General features: G+C 40.7%; 1 protein-coding gene across 2 annotated transcripts in view; it reads right to left on the bottom strand.

Moving 5' to 3' along the window:
* Window positions 1-12,369, bottom strand: part of LOC126264083 (S-adenosyl-L-methionine-dependent tRNA 4-demethylwyosine synthase TYW1-like) — a 93,048-nt gene that overhangs the window by 49,159 nt on the left and 31,520 nt on the right. For both annotated transcript variants that reach the window (XM_049960968.1, XM_049960969.1), the window contains exon 5: window positions 4,713-4,940. In XM_049960968.1, coding sequence (XP_049816925.1) covers window positions 4,713-4,940 — 228 coding nt within the window. The remainder of the gene's footprint in view (window positions 1-4,712; window positions 4,941-12,369) is intronic.

Below are 12,369 nucleotides of genomic sequence, written 5' to 3'. Positions count from 1 at the left end.
ATGGAATGTGGTCGAATTAAACTGGTGATGCTAAGGGAATCAGATTAGGAAATGAGATGGTAGGAGTGGTAGACGAGTTTTGTTTATTTGGCCAGCAAAATAATTGACGATCATCGAAGTACAGCATTTCAGAAAAAGGGAAATTTGCTAGCATCAAATATAAAATTAAATTCTAGAAAGTCTTTTCTGAATGGATCCTTGTACAGTAGTTAAACATAGATAAGCAATTCAGACAAGAAGAGAATAGAAGTTCGGTAAATGTGGTGCTACAGAAGTATGCTGAAGATTAGATAGGTAGGTCGAGTAACTAATGAGTTGGTGTTAAACTGAACTGGGGAAACCAGAAATTTATGGAACCACCTGACTAAAAGAAGGGATTACTTAACAGCACATATCCTGAGTCATCAAATTATCGTCTGTTTGTTAATAGAGGGAAGAGTAGGGGGTAAAACTTGTAGAGGGAGACTAAGAGATGAATAAAATAAGGAAGTCCACACGGTTGTATGGTGCAGCAGTTATTCGGAGATGAAAAGGCTTGCAAAGGACAGACTAGCATTGAAAGCTGCATTAACCAGTCTTTGGACTGAAGACGATGACAGCAACTTCTGATGCAATTGACAATTCTATGAGGTATAAAACTGCAAGATGTCTGGGAACTAGAAGGGGTTTATTTGGCTCCCTCTACAACAAATCTTACAGATGATTACTTTTTCTGAGACAAAGGCACTGCCAGAAGCAGAAGTTGAACATGGATTTACACACAATTACGTAAAGAGCTGCTAATTATAATTACATCATCATGCAGTGAGTTAGACGAGCCTACAATTCTACTTGATGTTATTTATTTATTTATTCGTATGGCTCATATGCAACTTAAAATTACAGGTATATTCCATTAGCTATACAATATATAACAGGAATATGAAAATACAAAACTACATATAAAACTAACTAAATGTCAATATCTAGGTTCCTAATCCGTACAAGAACCGTATCATCAGCTTTCATGAGGCACTCCAGCTCCCCTGGTAGGAACGCATGGGACATTCATCTTTAATGTGCTTGATTGTCTATTTCAGAGCCTCACAGTACAAACCGAAGGCCCTGTAGCACCCCATTTGTAAAGAGAGTCTGCGCATAGTCCATGCCCGGTGTGACCTCTATTCAGTTTGACCCACAGTTTCCTGTTGAGCTCTGTGCCAGCAGTATTGCAATTATACTTTCAGAACCACTTGCTCTCTTCAGGATTTTCAATAAGTTGACAGCTTTGGTTCCACAGGTCTCTCAAACCATTATTACTGGTATCTAGTTATGTTGCTTGCCATAATGGTGGGTTTCTTGAATGGAGTCTATTTCATCGTAAAATTGAGCTGTCTTCCTGTACAGGTAATTCCAGGTTTTCCTGTATCTTACAGTATTCCCTAAGCAAGGCCTTGCTTCTGCGGATAGCAGGTGGATGGATGTTACCCATCAGAGGAAGCCAATAAATTGGTGTTCGTCGGATTGCCCTGTTTATTAACTGCATAGTGTGGTTCAACTGTACGTCAATCAAGTTAGTGTGGCAGCTGTTTAGCCACACCGGGGCAGAATACTCGGCTGCTGAGAAGACCAGTGCAATGGATGATGGGCACAAGGTATGTGCTGAAGCTCCCCATGTCATTCCACACAATTTTTTAATAATATTGTTACGAGTTTTTATCTTGGCAGCAGTATTTTCAAGATGTTTTCTATATGAAAGGGTGTGGTCAAGGGTGACACCAAGGTACTTGGGGTACTTGTTATGACAGAATGTTTCTGGTAAGTTTCACTCTGAGCTCTGCATTAGCTTGTTTGTTGGTCAGATGGTATGTACATACTTCACTTTTACTTGCACTTGTTAAAAGTATGAAAAACAAGGAACTGTCCGTCCCTGTGTTACTTGAAAAACAGTAAGTGTCTAAATATAATTGTCATCTTTATCCTTCATCAACAATCACCAGTTTCCCAGAATTGGTATAATAGGTCTTTCCATCTGTCAGTCCATTCCACTATTCTTCTATTATGTAAAATACGCACTGACTAATTTTTGAGGTAATAAACCACATCTCTTTTAAGCCCCGTGCAATTCTTTCAGGCACGAATTACACCAAAAGGAAATATGGCTCGAGATCATCCCGTGGCACAAGCAAGTTTGTTTCCAATACAGTGCAAGTAGTTTCTCCTAATTGCTTATCTGCACCTTTGCTTTGAAGACTGCATCCATGTCACTGTATCACTTGTTGCTTGACACAAATAAATCTCAAAAATTCTTCATCCCGAACACAGTGCAGATAGTGTGTTTTACTAAAGCTACAAATAAACTATCTTGGCCATGCTCTGAACTGAAGACCAAAGCACATCACGTATGACCATAGGTAGCTAATGTTGCCTGTACGCTGCATTAACTGCGCGCATACGTGTGCATGCACACTTATCATGTATAAAACGCTGAATATCAAAATACACCACTTATTTTCGAAAAAATTTCCTGAAAAGTCATTATCAACTGCATAAGCAATACCTTTTACAGATCTGATATAGCCCTTACAATGCTTATAAATACTGCCTCAGCATGCAAAACACATGGAAAGTTGTCTCAAATTTCCTGAATGAACATTTGATAATACATAATGAGTAATTTAAGAAAACAATGACAGGCTTAACAAGACATGTTCAATTATTTAGGATAGCAGCAGGATACTGTGTTTTTAGTGTGTCATCTGGTTTAGAATGTATACTATCTGATCAAAAGTATCTGGATACCCCATATAGTGAGGAACTGACCACTAAATTTCATGTGAGGAGGATGTGCCAGTCAGTATAAATGGAGATGGGGAGTATCATGTTGTCAGTAGCCAAGCTGTAACACCAGTACAGGTTGGTCAGGAGAGCTCAATGACTTCTAACAAACTAGTCATTGGATGTCACACAAGTAATAAAGCCACCAGGAACATTTCAACCCTTCTAAATCCACCAAGTTGACTGTCGATGATGTTGTGAAGTGGAATTCTGAGGGAACAACAACAGCTAAACCATGCAGACCTCGTGTACTACATGACATAGTAGTGACGAGGGCCTCCCGTCGGGTAGACCGCTCACCTGGTGCAAGTCTTTCGATTTGATGCCACTTCGGCGACTTGGGCGTCTATGAGGATGAAATGATGATGATGATGATGATGATGATGATTAGGACAACCCAACACCCAGTCCCTGAGCGGAGAAAATCTCCGACCCAGCCAGGAATCAAACCCGGGCCCTTAGGATTGACAGTCTGTCGCGCTGACAACTCAGCTACTGGGGGCGGACACCTCGTGTACTGATGGAGAGGAACTGAAGAGCATTGTGGAGAGTGGTTGTAAAAAATAAAACCCTCATGAAATCAGCAGAAAGAATTACTGTTGAATTCCGGTCCAGCCAACAGAATGACTGTGCAAAGAGAGTGAAAAGGAATGGGATACAATAGTTGAGCAACTATTTATAAACCACAAATTTCTTTACTCAATGCCAAGTGATGCTAGATGTGGTGGAAAGAGCAACACCACCACAAAATGGTTGACTGGAAAGAACTGGTGGTGGTGATTATTTCAGGTGAGGGGCACTCAACATCATGGCCATCAGCACCCTGACGAAAAGTCAGCATGCCGGTCTCATGGGTGGGGATGAAGGCTGTCCCCACATTCGGAGCAGTTTACAATGCATTAAAGTCTGCCTCCCTTCCCCACCAATTTAGGTAGGAAGCCTGACTGTTCACAACATTTCTCCACTCTTAACACTGGAATCAGGATTGGTGAGTATGGTGGGCAGATCTCCATCCAGACTGAAGGCTATTCTAATACCAGTATATAGAACACATCTTGCAAAAATATGCTGATCTGGAAGTGGCACACCACAAACCTCACAGAGTGGTGGATCCTCCGGCCAGAGGAGGAAGCCGTGTATTACAGGGCGTGTCCGATATGTGGTTGGTATGCAGAACCTCCTTCCAGAAGTGAAGTCCGCCATGCTTGCGTTGTCGAATTGAGTGACTGCAGTATGGAACAAAATGTGCTGTACCCTGTGGCAATCCAATGGAAAGGTTTGGATTTGGTGAATGCCTAGAGAACATTACCTGCCGTCATGTTTAATGGCATCAATAAAGTGCATAGAAGGTGCTGTTACAGCATAATGCTGTTTTCTCGTGATTAGGGAATGCCTCCTCATTGCGGTTATGGTGACGCAAAATGTGGATGGACATAAACACATTTTACAGCATTGTGTACTATATGCAGTAGAGGAACATTTCGGTGATGATGACTCGATTGTATCGGCGCCCTGTCATAAAGCAACACCAATGAGGCAATGGTTTGTGGATAATAACATTCCTGAAATGGACTGGCCTGTCTTAAGTCCCAACCTGAACCCAATGGAACACCTTTGGGATGAGTTTTAAGGATAACTTCGCTCCTGACCCCAGCATTCAGCATCACTACCTCCTCTGGTTTCGGCTCTCTTCCACAGACATTCAGACATCTCGCTGAAAGTATCCTTAGCAGGGTTCGAGACATCATGAACGTGAAGGGTGGGCACTAGTAGGTTTCCTGATACTTTTGATCACTTAGTGTTTACCAATGTCAAAGATCATTAGAACACAATCACAGGAGGTTGAAATTAATACCACATTTATTTTTGAAATAAGAATACAGAACAAAATTTACCATTTCTTTCTCATGATCACAGTCTTCAGACACACAATTACAACCTTTGCTCTCAGTCTTAAATTCCAGTTGCCACTTCTCTAACCTATTTATTAGTATTTGTGACCAGTGCAGAAAGTCTTCCTGCATTGTCCACTTCTGGCTTTTGGAATTCTCATCACCCAAGCCCAGTCTCAGAACACGGCAAGCTTGCAGTTTATGTAGCCATTTGTCAACATTCTTTGCAACCTGTGAAAAAAATGAGTATGTGAAATTAAGTGGCACAACAAATGAAATAACAGCAAGCATCATTGTAAGCTGAAAGCATCAACAAGGTGTCAATATTTTCAAAACAAATACGAGGGTGGTCTAGGGCCCTATTCTGCACCTTTTGGCCACTCTGCTGATCAGTTCAGTAGGTGAGCACACTGGGTGGCCTGACCATCGAAGGAGAGCCCCTCCTCATTATTCCATAAGCATTCCAGTTCTAATAAACTGACACACTGTTGTCAGTTCTCCTCATGCCACTCAATCAAAAGCAAGCAGCTGCAGATCCATGCATGTACATTGCAGCAGGCACAGTACCATGAACCCAAGGGGGCTAGCAGCTGACACAGGCAAGCTATATTCTTCATAGTATCAAAAAGGGTGTTTAGAGTACGTACTACTGTTCAATTTCCTTGACCACGTGTTTCCATGCTTGGATAACAACAGGGTACTTGAGTGTGTTCTGTAAATTGTCAAATGCCGTATTGTGTCGTTTTATTCTCATTCACACTGACATCTTATTTTGTATTTTACGTTTCAGAAAATGAGTTGGGAATGGTGTGTAGTGCCACACTGCACAAATATAGTATTTATGCAGTGTGGCACTACACACTGAATAATTGTTTTTTAGAATAAGAAGACATGCAGAATGTGGTTGTAACTCACTCCAAGAGGTTAAAATGATCAATTAGCCTACTCCCCAATGTAATACATCAACGATTTGGTTCTTATAAACTAGATTTTAAAAAAGCCTTTTCGATAGCAAGTGGCGAATGCAGCTACACAAAGTCATCAAAGTTTATAACCTTGCATTTGATGAATCAAAATGTTTCATATATAGTGGTATAATCTAAAAGTAATATGGTGGGAAACCTTCATCTCTGTCTGATCGCAGGTAAATACTTGTGACAAGCAAGAGCATAAAGATGATTGCGCCTAGTTTCATTCATAGTTATTTAAGCTGTGCTCTTAGATTCCTGTCTAACCACACACTGATATCACTACATATTCAGAGAGAGAGAGAGAGAGAGAGAGAGAGAGAGAGAGAGAGAGACAAAAAAAAAACATGGATTATTTGTGACAAGAAAAAATATAAATTTCACTGTCAGTTGTTTCAAGCACAGCAATTTCATCTTTCATTTTTTGAACAAAATAGAAGTCACAAAATTGAAGAAACTCATAACTAATAAAGCATGCTCTTATACGTAAATAACAACAAATAATGCCAAAAAATACTTCACTTCCACAAATGACGAAGTCTCAGAATATGGTACAAGCACAAAGAGGAAAAACAAATAATACCTAGCAGGATGCGAACCTACGACCTTAATCTTGCCTTAACCACTTGGCCATGACAACCATTATACAGCGTGTTCTCTATTTTTCATGAGTTTAATGGAGAGGGATACAAGCTGATTTCGTTGCAGAATTATGCATGTGTAAGCCATAAATGCATGAAATTTTTGAAGGTTTCCACTATCACGCTCCACAAAATTCCTTTCCATTGCTGCTTAAAACTTGTAAACATGTTTCAATAATTAATAACTAAATCATCTGCAATAGAAAGTACATAAAGTCACTTGTAATTTCAGCTAACTCTCTTCTAATATATGTAAGCAGAGCTGACATCTTGAAATTTAATGATTTTTTAAACTCTTAATTACGTAAAAGTAACAAGTATTTTTTGAGAACATTGATCAAAAATGTTCTTTTGATGTTATAATCTTTGACAGCAATAACAACACAAACCATATTTCTAACAAAGGAAAACAGTCTATTATGAACTCACTTCCCACTCAGATGCATCCTGATGATTTTTCAGTAAAACAATCACTAAATCCAAAACTAAATACGAAATTCTATCTCTAAACAAACCACATTGAACCAAACAAGTGGCCATACCAAAACCTAACCATCTCTTTGTAGAGCTGCCAAAAAATCGATGGGCGGACCGATTGGTAACAGATCTCAGAAGCTTACACAATAGGAACTGCAGTTAATGAACCAAAACGACTTCACTACCAAGGCTAACCTATCACACTGATCGGTATGAATGATCCAGAATAGGCCTCGTGATACGTATGGTAAATTTCCATGAAAGAATGGAACATTTTTTTGCACCTTCATAGTTGGTAAGCTTGATTATTCCAATGATCGAATAAAGAATTCCAACAATGTACAGCATACAGTTCATTGTTGACAGCCATATGAATTGGTCAGTGTGTTGTCTAAGACTGAAAATGGAGGCAACAGAGTTTCGGGCTGTTACTAAACATTTTCATTTGAAGGGATAGACTCTGCACCATCCATTTACTTTTAGGTTAATGAATATGACAAATCTTGCTCCCAGTGTAAGGAGGCCATAGACTTGTGGAAGTATGATGTGAATGCGTTTTCTGACCATGACATATGATCAGGGTCCTTTTAGGTTCCGTAAAGGTGATCTTTCTTCATGTAAGGCAGGTGTCTACCATATTCCTCGCAATTGCGGCATGTTATATATTGGTCAGATTAACAGGAATTTGGAGGACCGATGTACCATATTCCTCGCAATTGCAGCATGTTATATATTGGTCAAATTAACAGGAGTTTGGAGGACCGATGTACTGAGTGTAAGTGGCACACATGCTTACAACAGCCAAGCAGACTGCCAATTGCAGAACATTATGTTGGCAACAGTAATCCTATGGGATATAACAACACAGAGATTCTTACATACTTCCAGCAATTGGAATGGTGTTATTAAGGAAACTATTGAAATTAAATTAGCAAGCAACCTTATACCTCGAGGTGGTGTTTCTGCTGAAATTCTGCATGGAGTCATGCTCTCTCCCTTCTCCTAGTAATTACAGTGTGTGAGAGTGTTATTTTCCAGTGTGTCTCTGGAAACCAAAGTTTTAAATTCCCTTGCACAGCACTTAGTTGCTGCAGTTTTGCCTTGAAAATGGCAGGGAGTGCTCCTGTTGATGTCACCTGGCTGCATTCTCGTAAGTTATCTGAGTAAGGCGAGTTGTTTACAAAACAAGCATTTTTTCTTGCTTTTGTTAACAACTTACCAAACTACCCTCGTTTACCTTACACAGTATCGTGTGCATGCGCAATAGCTAAAATCAGACGGTCTACTATTAAACATGCCCTACCACTGTTCAATAGCACCTCTATGCAGCTGTTAGCAATCCATCGTAATACTCATACTGCTATTCTAACCTCAGTTTTCGATCATTGGATGTTGCCCATTGGCTCCTCTTTCATTCACAACCTAATACTGTTTCCCTCTATTCCCTTACACTACTCAGTATTTGCATTTCTATTTTTCTACTCTCCTTTATTTCCTTTTTGTCTCCCAAACTGCACACACTTTCCACCCGTTTAGCACACACCCTATGACACACTGACTTCTGTGGCGCCCTGGAGCAATCATCCCACCAATATACACACATCAAAAAAAGTTTTACATCACCTCGGTTCCGAGAGTTCCAGAAGCTGTACAGAAAATTGGAAGAGAGATCAACATAAACATCATTTCCACCTTTTATATTGCTCAAGAAAACAACACATTGCATGTTGTACTACCATACAGCGAGCCCTTCAGAGGTGGTGGTCCAAATTTCTGTAATACTCACCAGTACCTCTAATATCCAGTAGCACATCCTCTTGCATTGATGCATGCCTGTATTTGTTGTGGCATACTATCCACAAGTTCATCAAGGCACTGTTGGTAGAAATAGACCCACTACTCAACGGTGATTCAGCGTAGATCCTTCAGAGTGGCTGGTGGGTCACATTGTCCATAAACAGCCATTTTCAATCTATCTCAGGCATGTTTGGTAGGGTCCTTGCCTGGAAAACATTCTGGCCACTCTAGTCGAGCGATGTCATTATCCTAAAGGAAGTCATTCACTAGATATGCATGATGGGGGCACGAATTGTCATCCATGAGGTGCATCGCCCATATGCTGCCGATATGGTTGCACTATCGGTCGGAGGATGGCATTCACATATCGTACAGCCGTTACGGCGCCTTCCCTAACCACCAGCGGCATATGTCGGCCCCACATAATGCCACCCCAAAACAGCAGGGAACCTCCGCCTCTCTGCACTCACTGGACAGTGTGTAACTGGTTCAGCCTGACCAGGTTGCCTCCAAACACATATCTGACAATTGTCTGGTGGAAGGCATAAGCAACACTCATATGTGAAGAGAACGTGATGCCAATCCTGAGGGTCAATTCGGCATGTTGTTCGGCCCATCTGTACCGCGCTGCATGGTCTCGTTGTAGCAAAGATGGACCTCACCATGGACGTCAGTAGTGAAGTTGCGCATTGTGCAACCTATGGCGCACAGTTTGAGTCGTGACACAATGTTCTGTGGTCTCACGAAAAGCATTATTCAACATGGTGGTGTTGCTGTCAGGTTCTTCAGAGCCATGATCTGTAGGTAGCGGTCATCCACTGCAGTAGTAACCCTTGGGCGGCCTGAGCGAGGCATGCCGTCGACAGTTGCTGTCTCTCTGTTATCTGTACATATCCAAACAACATCGCTTTGGTTCACTCCGAGACGCCTAGACACTTCCCTTGTTGAGAGCCCTTCCTGGCAGGATGTAACAATGCGGACACAATCGAACTGCAGTATTGACCGTCTTGGCATGGTTGAACTACAGTCAACACGAGCCATGTAAGTACTTCCCGGTAGAATGACTGGAACTCATCGGCTGTAAGACCCCCTCCACCTAATAGGCGCTGCTCATGTGTGGTTGTTTACATCTTTGGGTGTGTTTAGTGACATCACTGAACAGTCAAAGGGACTGTCTGTGATACAATATCCTCAGTCAGCAACTATCTTCAGGAGTTCTGGAAACCAGGGTGTTGCAAAACTTTTTGATGTGTGTACAATACACAGCAAGGCATCCCCATAGTCTCACAGCTGCAGTGTCCTGCATCCCACATACTCCCTACACATATCATTATTCCTGGAATTACAAGCAATAAGGTGTATTTGACCTCAACAGCTGCTTCATAGCATCTGGATCCTTCCCACTAACAAGCCTCTCTGAATGGTGTCAGTGGGAACTTTCCTGGCAATGTACCATTTGTTCCCGCACACCCCTGCCCTCAACCACTGCTAGTCCCTGTCCTCCATTTGTCTCTATTTCTCTGCTTTACTTCACCCTCACACATGCCATCTATCGCCCTGAGTTACCTGTGTAGTCCCTCTCCTTCTCTCCTCTCCTTTCCCATCCCCCCCCCCCTACACCCAGCAAAGCCCTCCCTAAGCTGTACCTAGAAGCCCACCATCTTGTCCCCACCACATTCCTGCACACTCCCACAGGCAGCACTCCAGCATCTTCCTCCACCACTACCATGTTATGTGTTACCCTCCCAGCTTCATATCTCTTCTGCACCCCCATTATCCGTGTTTCCTAAAGAAAGGTGTTTTTCCTGACCAAAAGGACATTTGATCGGCACAAGATTACACTATTCGTCATTTGGCTTGTTCTTGCAAAAATTGTGCTGTTCACCAACCACTAAAACAGTCCAGTTTTCATATTTTCCATCTTAAGATCATACAAATCATGAAAACATTTGGTGAAGTAGTTAACAAGTGACTGGCGCAGTAAGCTGTTTCATTTTCATCTAATGAGTTATTTTAGGGAAAACAATCAGTTTTTGACAATATAATATAACAGGAGAGATAAAATATCTACTCACTGAGCAGTGGCAGAACACACACAAAAACAAAGTTATAATTAGGCAAGCTTTCAGAGCCAGTCACTCCTTCTTCAGGCAAAAGGGTGAAGGGAAAGGATGAGGGGTGAAAGAATAGGACTGGAGAGATCTAGGAAAAGGGACAGATTTTGGAAAAGTCACCTAGAACCGTGAGCCAGGGGAGACTTACCAGATGGGACGTTCACTTTCAACCCTTCTGCCTGAAGAAAGGAGCTCCAAAGCCTTGCCGAATTATAATCTTCTTTTATGTGTGTGTTCTGCTGCCGCATAGTGCATCGATTTTTTATCATCTTATTATATTATAATAAGTTATATTGTAATTACTGATATAAAATTACACCTAATGTATGAGTTTATAATTGCTCAAGTACATGTATGCATGAAAGAGTGTTGGGGCAAATTTGTTAATGTCAACACATTATTATCCAAGCATAACAAATTCAGTGACTACTCAGTGGTACCATATACACACAGCAACAAAGTACTTTTGTGTACCACTTTATATTGCATATTCACTGAACACCACACAAAATTATAGTACATAAATCGATTCATTTAAACTGTCTTAAAGTACAATCACAAACACACTTGAGAAGAATTGCAATTACAAACCACTAAAATACTAAAATCACTATAAAGAATAAGCTACTGATATTCAAATAGCTATCCAAATTTTTTTTACAATAGTTTTAAATTTCAAATACCTTTTTACATTTTATAACAACTGTCTGTGGAAAAATTTGCTCCAAAAGCAAAGTTGTGGAAAGAAATTTAGAAAATTAAAAGAACTCTATCAAATGTGACTTTAACCTAAATGTAGAGAGAATTATACTGATAAAATAAACTCAAATATAACTGCGAGGAAGAAATATGAGCTGGTTATTCCAACACGCAGTTAACATTTCTACTTGCATCAATAACTCTGTTTATCCGCTGTCAGGAGAAAGATATGCTGCAGAGATTTCTTGATGCATTAATCTTACATCAGAACAAAACTTCTGATTGAGTACCAAATAATGGCCAATGTTCACCAGGATTCATTAAAGAAAGCAACAATCATACATTCTTACAAGAGAGCTCCTTTGGGATATGAGGGTGGTCCCGTAAGTACCCGACCCCATAAAGAAAACAAAAACTTTCGATACCCTTTTTATAATGAGAACTGTCTAACTCCTCAAAATAGCCATTAACTGCCAACATCATGTCTTCATTTGTTGAAAATCTTCAACCACCGCGCCATTTTTTCAAGTTTGGTAACAGAAAATAATTCGAAGGGGCTAAATGTGACAAATAGGGTGCATGAGGTAATCAAACTTTAATTCGTTAATTTTGGCCACTGCAATAACGGACTTGTGAGCTGGTGCATTGTCCTGAAGAAATAACACTTTCTTCTTGGCCGTTTTTGCTTGATTTCTCCGCCCAAACATTGTAATAATGTTCACATAATACTTGCCGTTTATAGCTTTTCCTTTTTCAAGGTAGTCAATGAAAATTATCACATGTGCATCCCAAAAAAATCGCCACCATATATCTCTGGTGTGTGTGTGTGTGTGTGTGTGTGTGTGTGTGTGTGTGTGTGGACACACACACACACGCACACACACACACACACACACACACACACACCAGAGATATTTTTCGATGATGACTGCCACCTCTCGGCCAGGCCTGGTACTTGTGGGAT

Source organism: Schistocerca nitens, chromosome 1, assembly GCF_023898315.1.
Source record: "Schistocerca nitens isolate TAMUIC-IGC-003100 chromosome 1, iqSchNite1.1, whole genome shotgun sequence".
NCBI lineage: Eukaryota > Metazoa > Arthropoda > Insecta > Orthoptera > Acrididae > Schistocerca > Schistocerca nitens.
The sequence above is the reverse complement of the archived record's forward strand: the minus strand, read 5'-3'. Positions and strand labels throughout refer to the sequence as shown.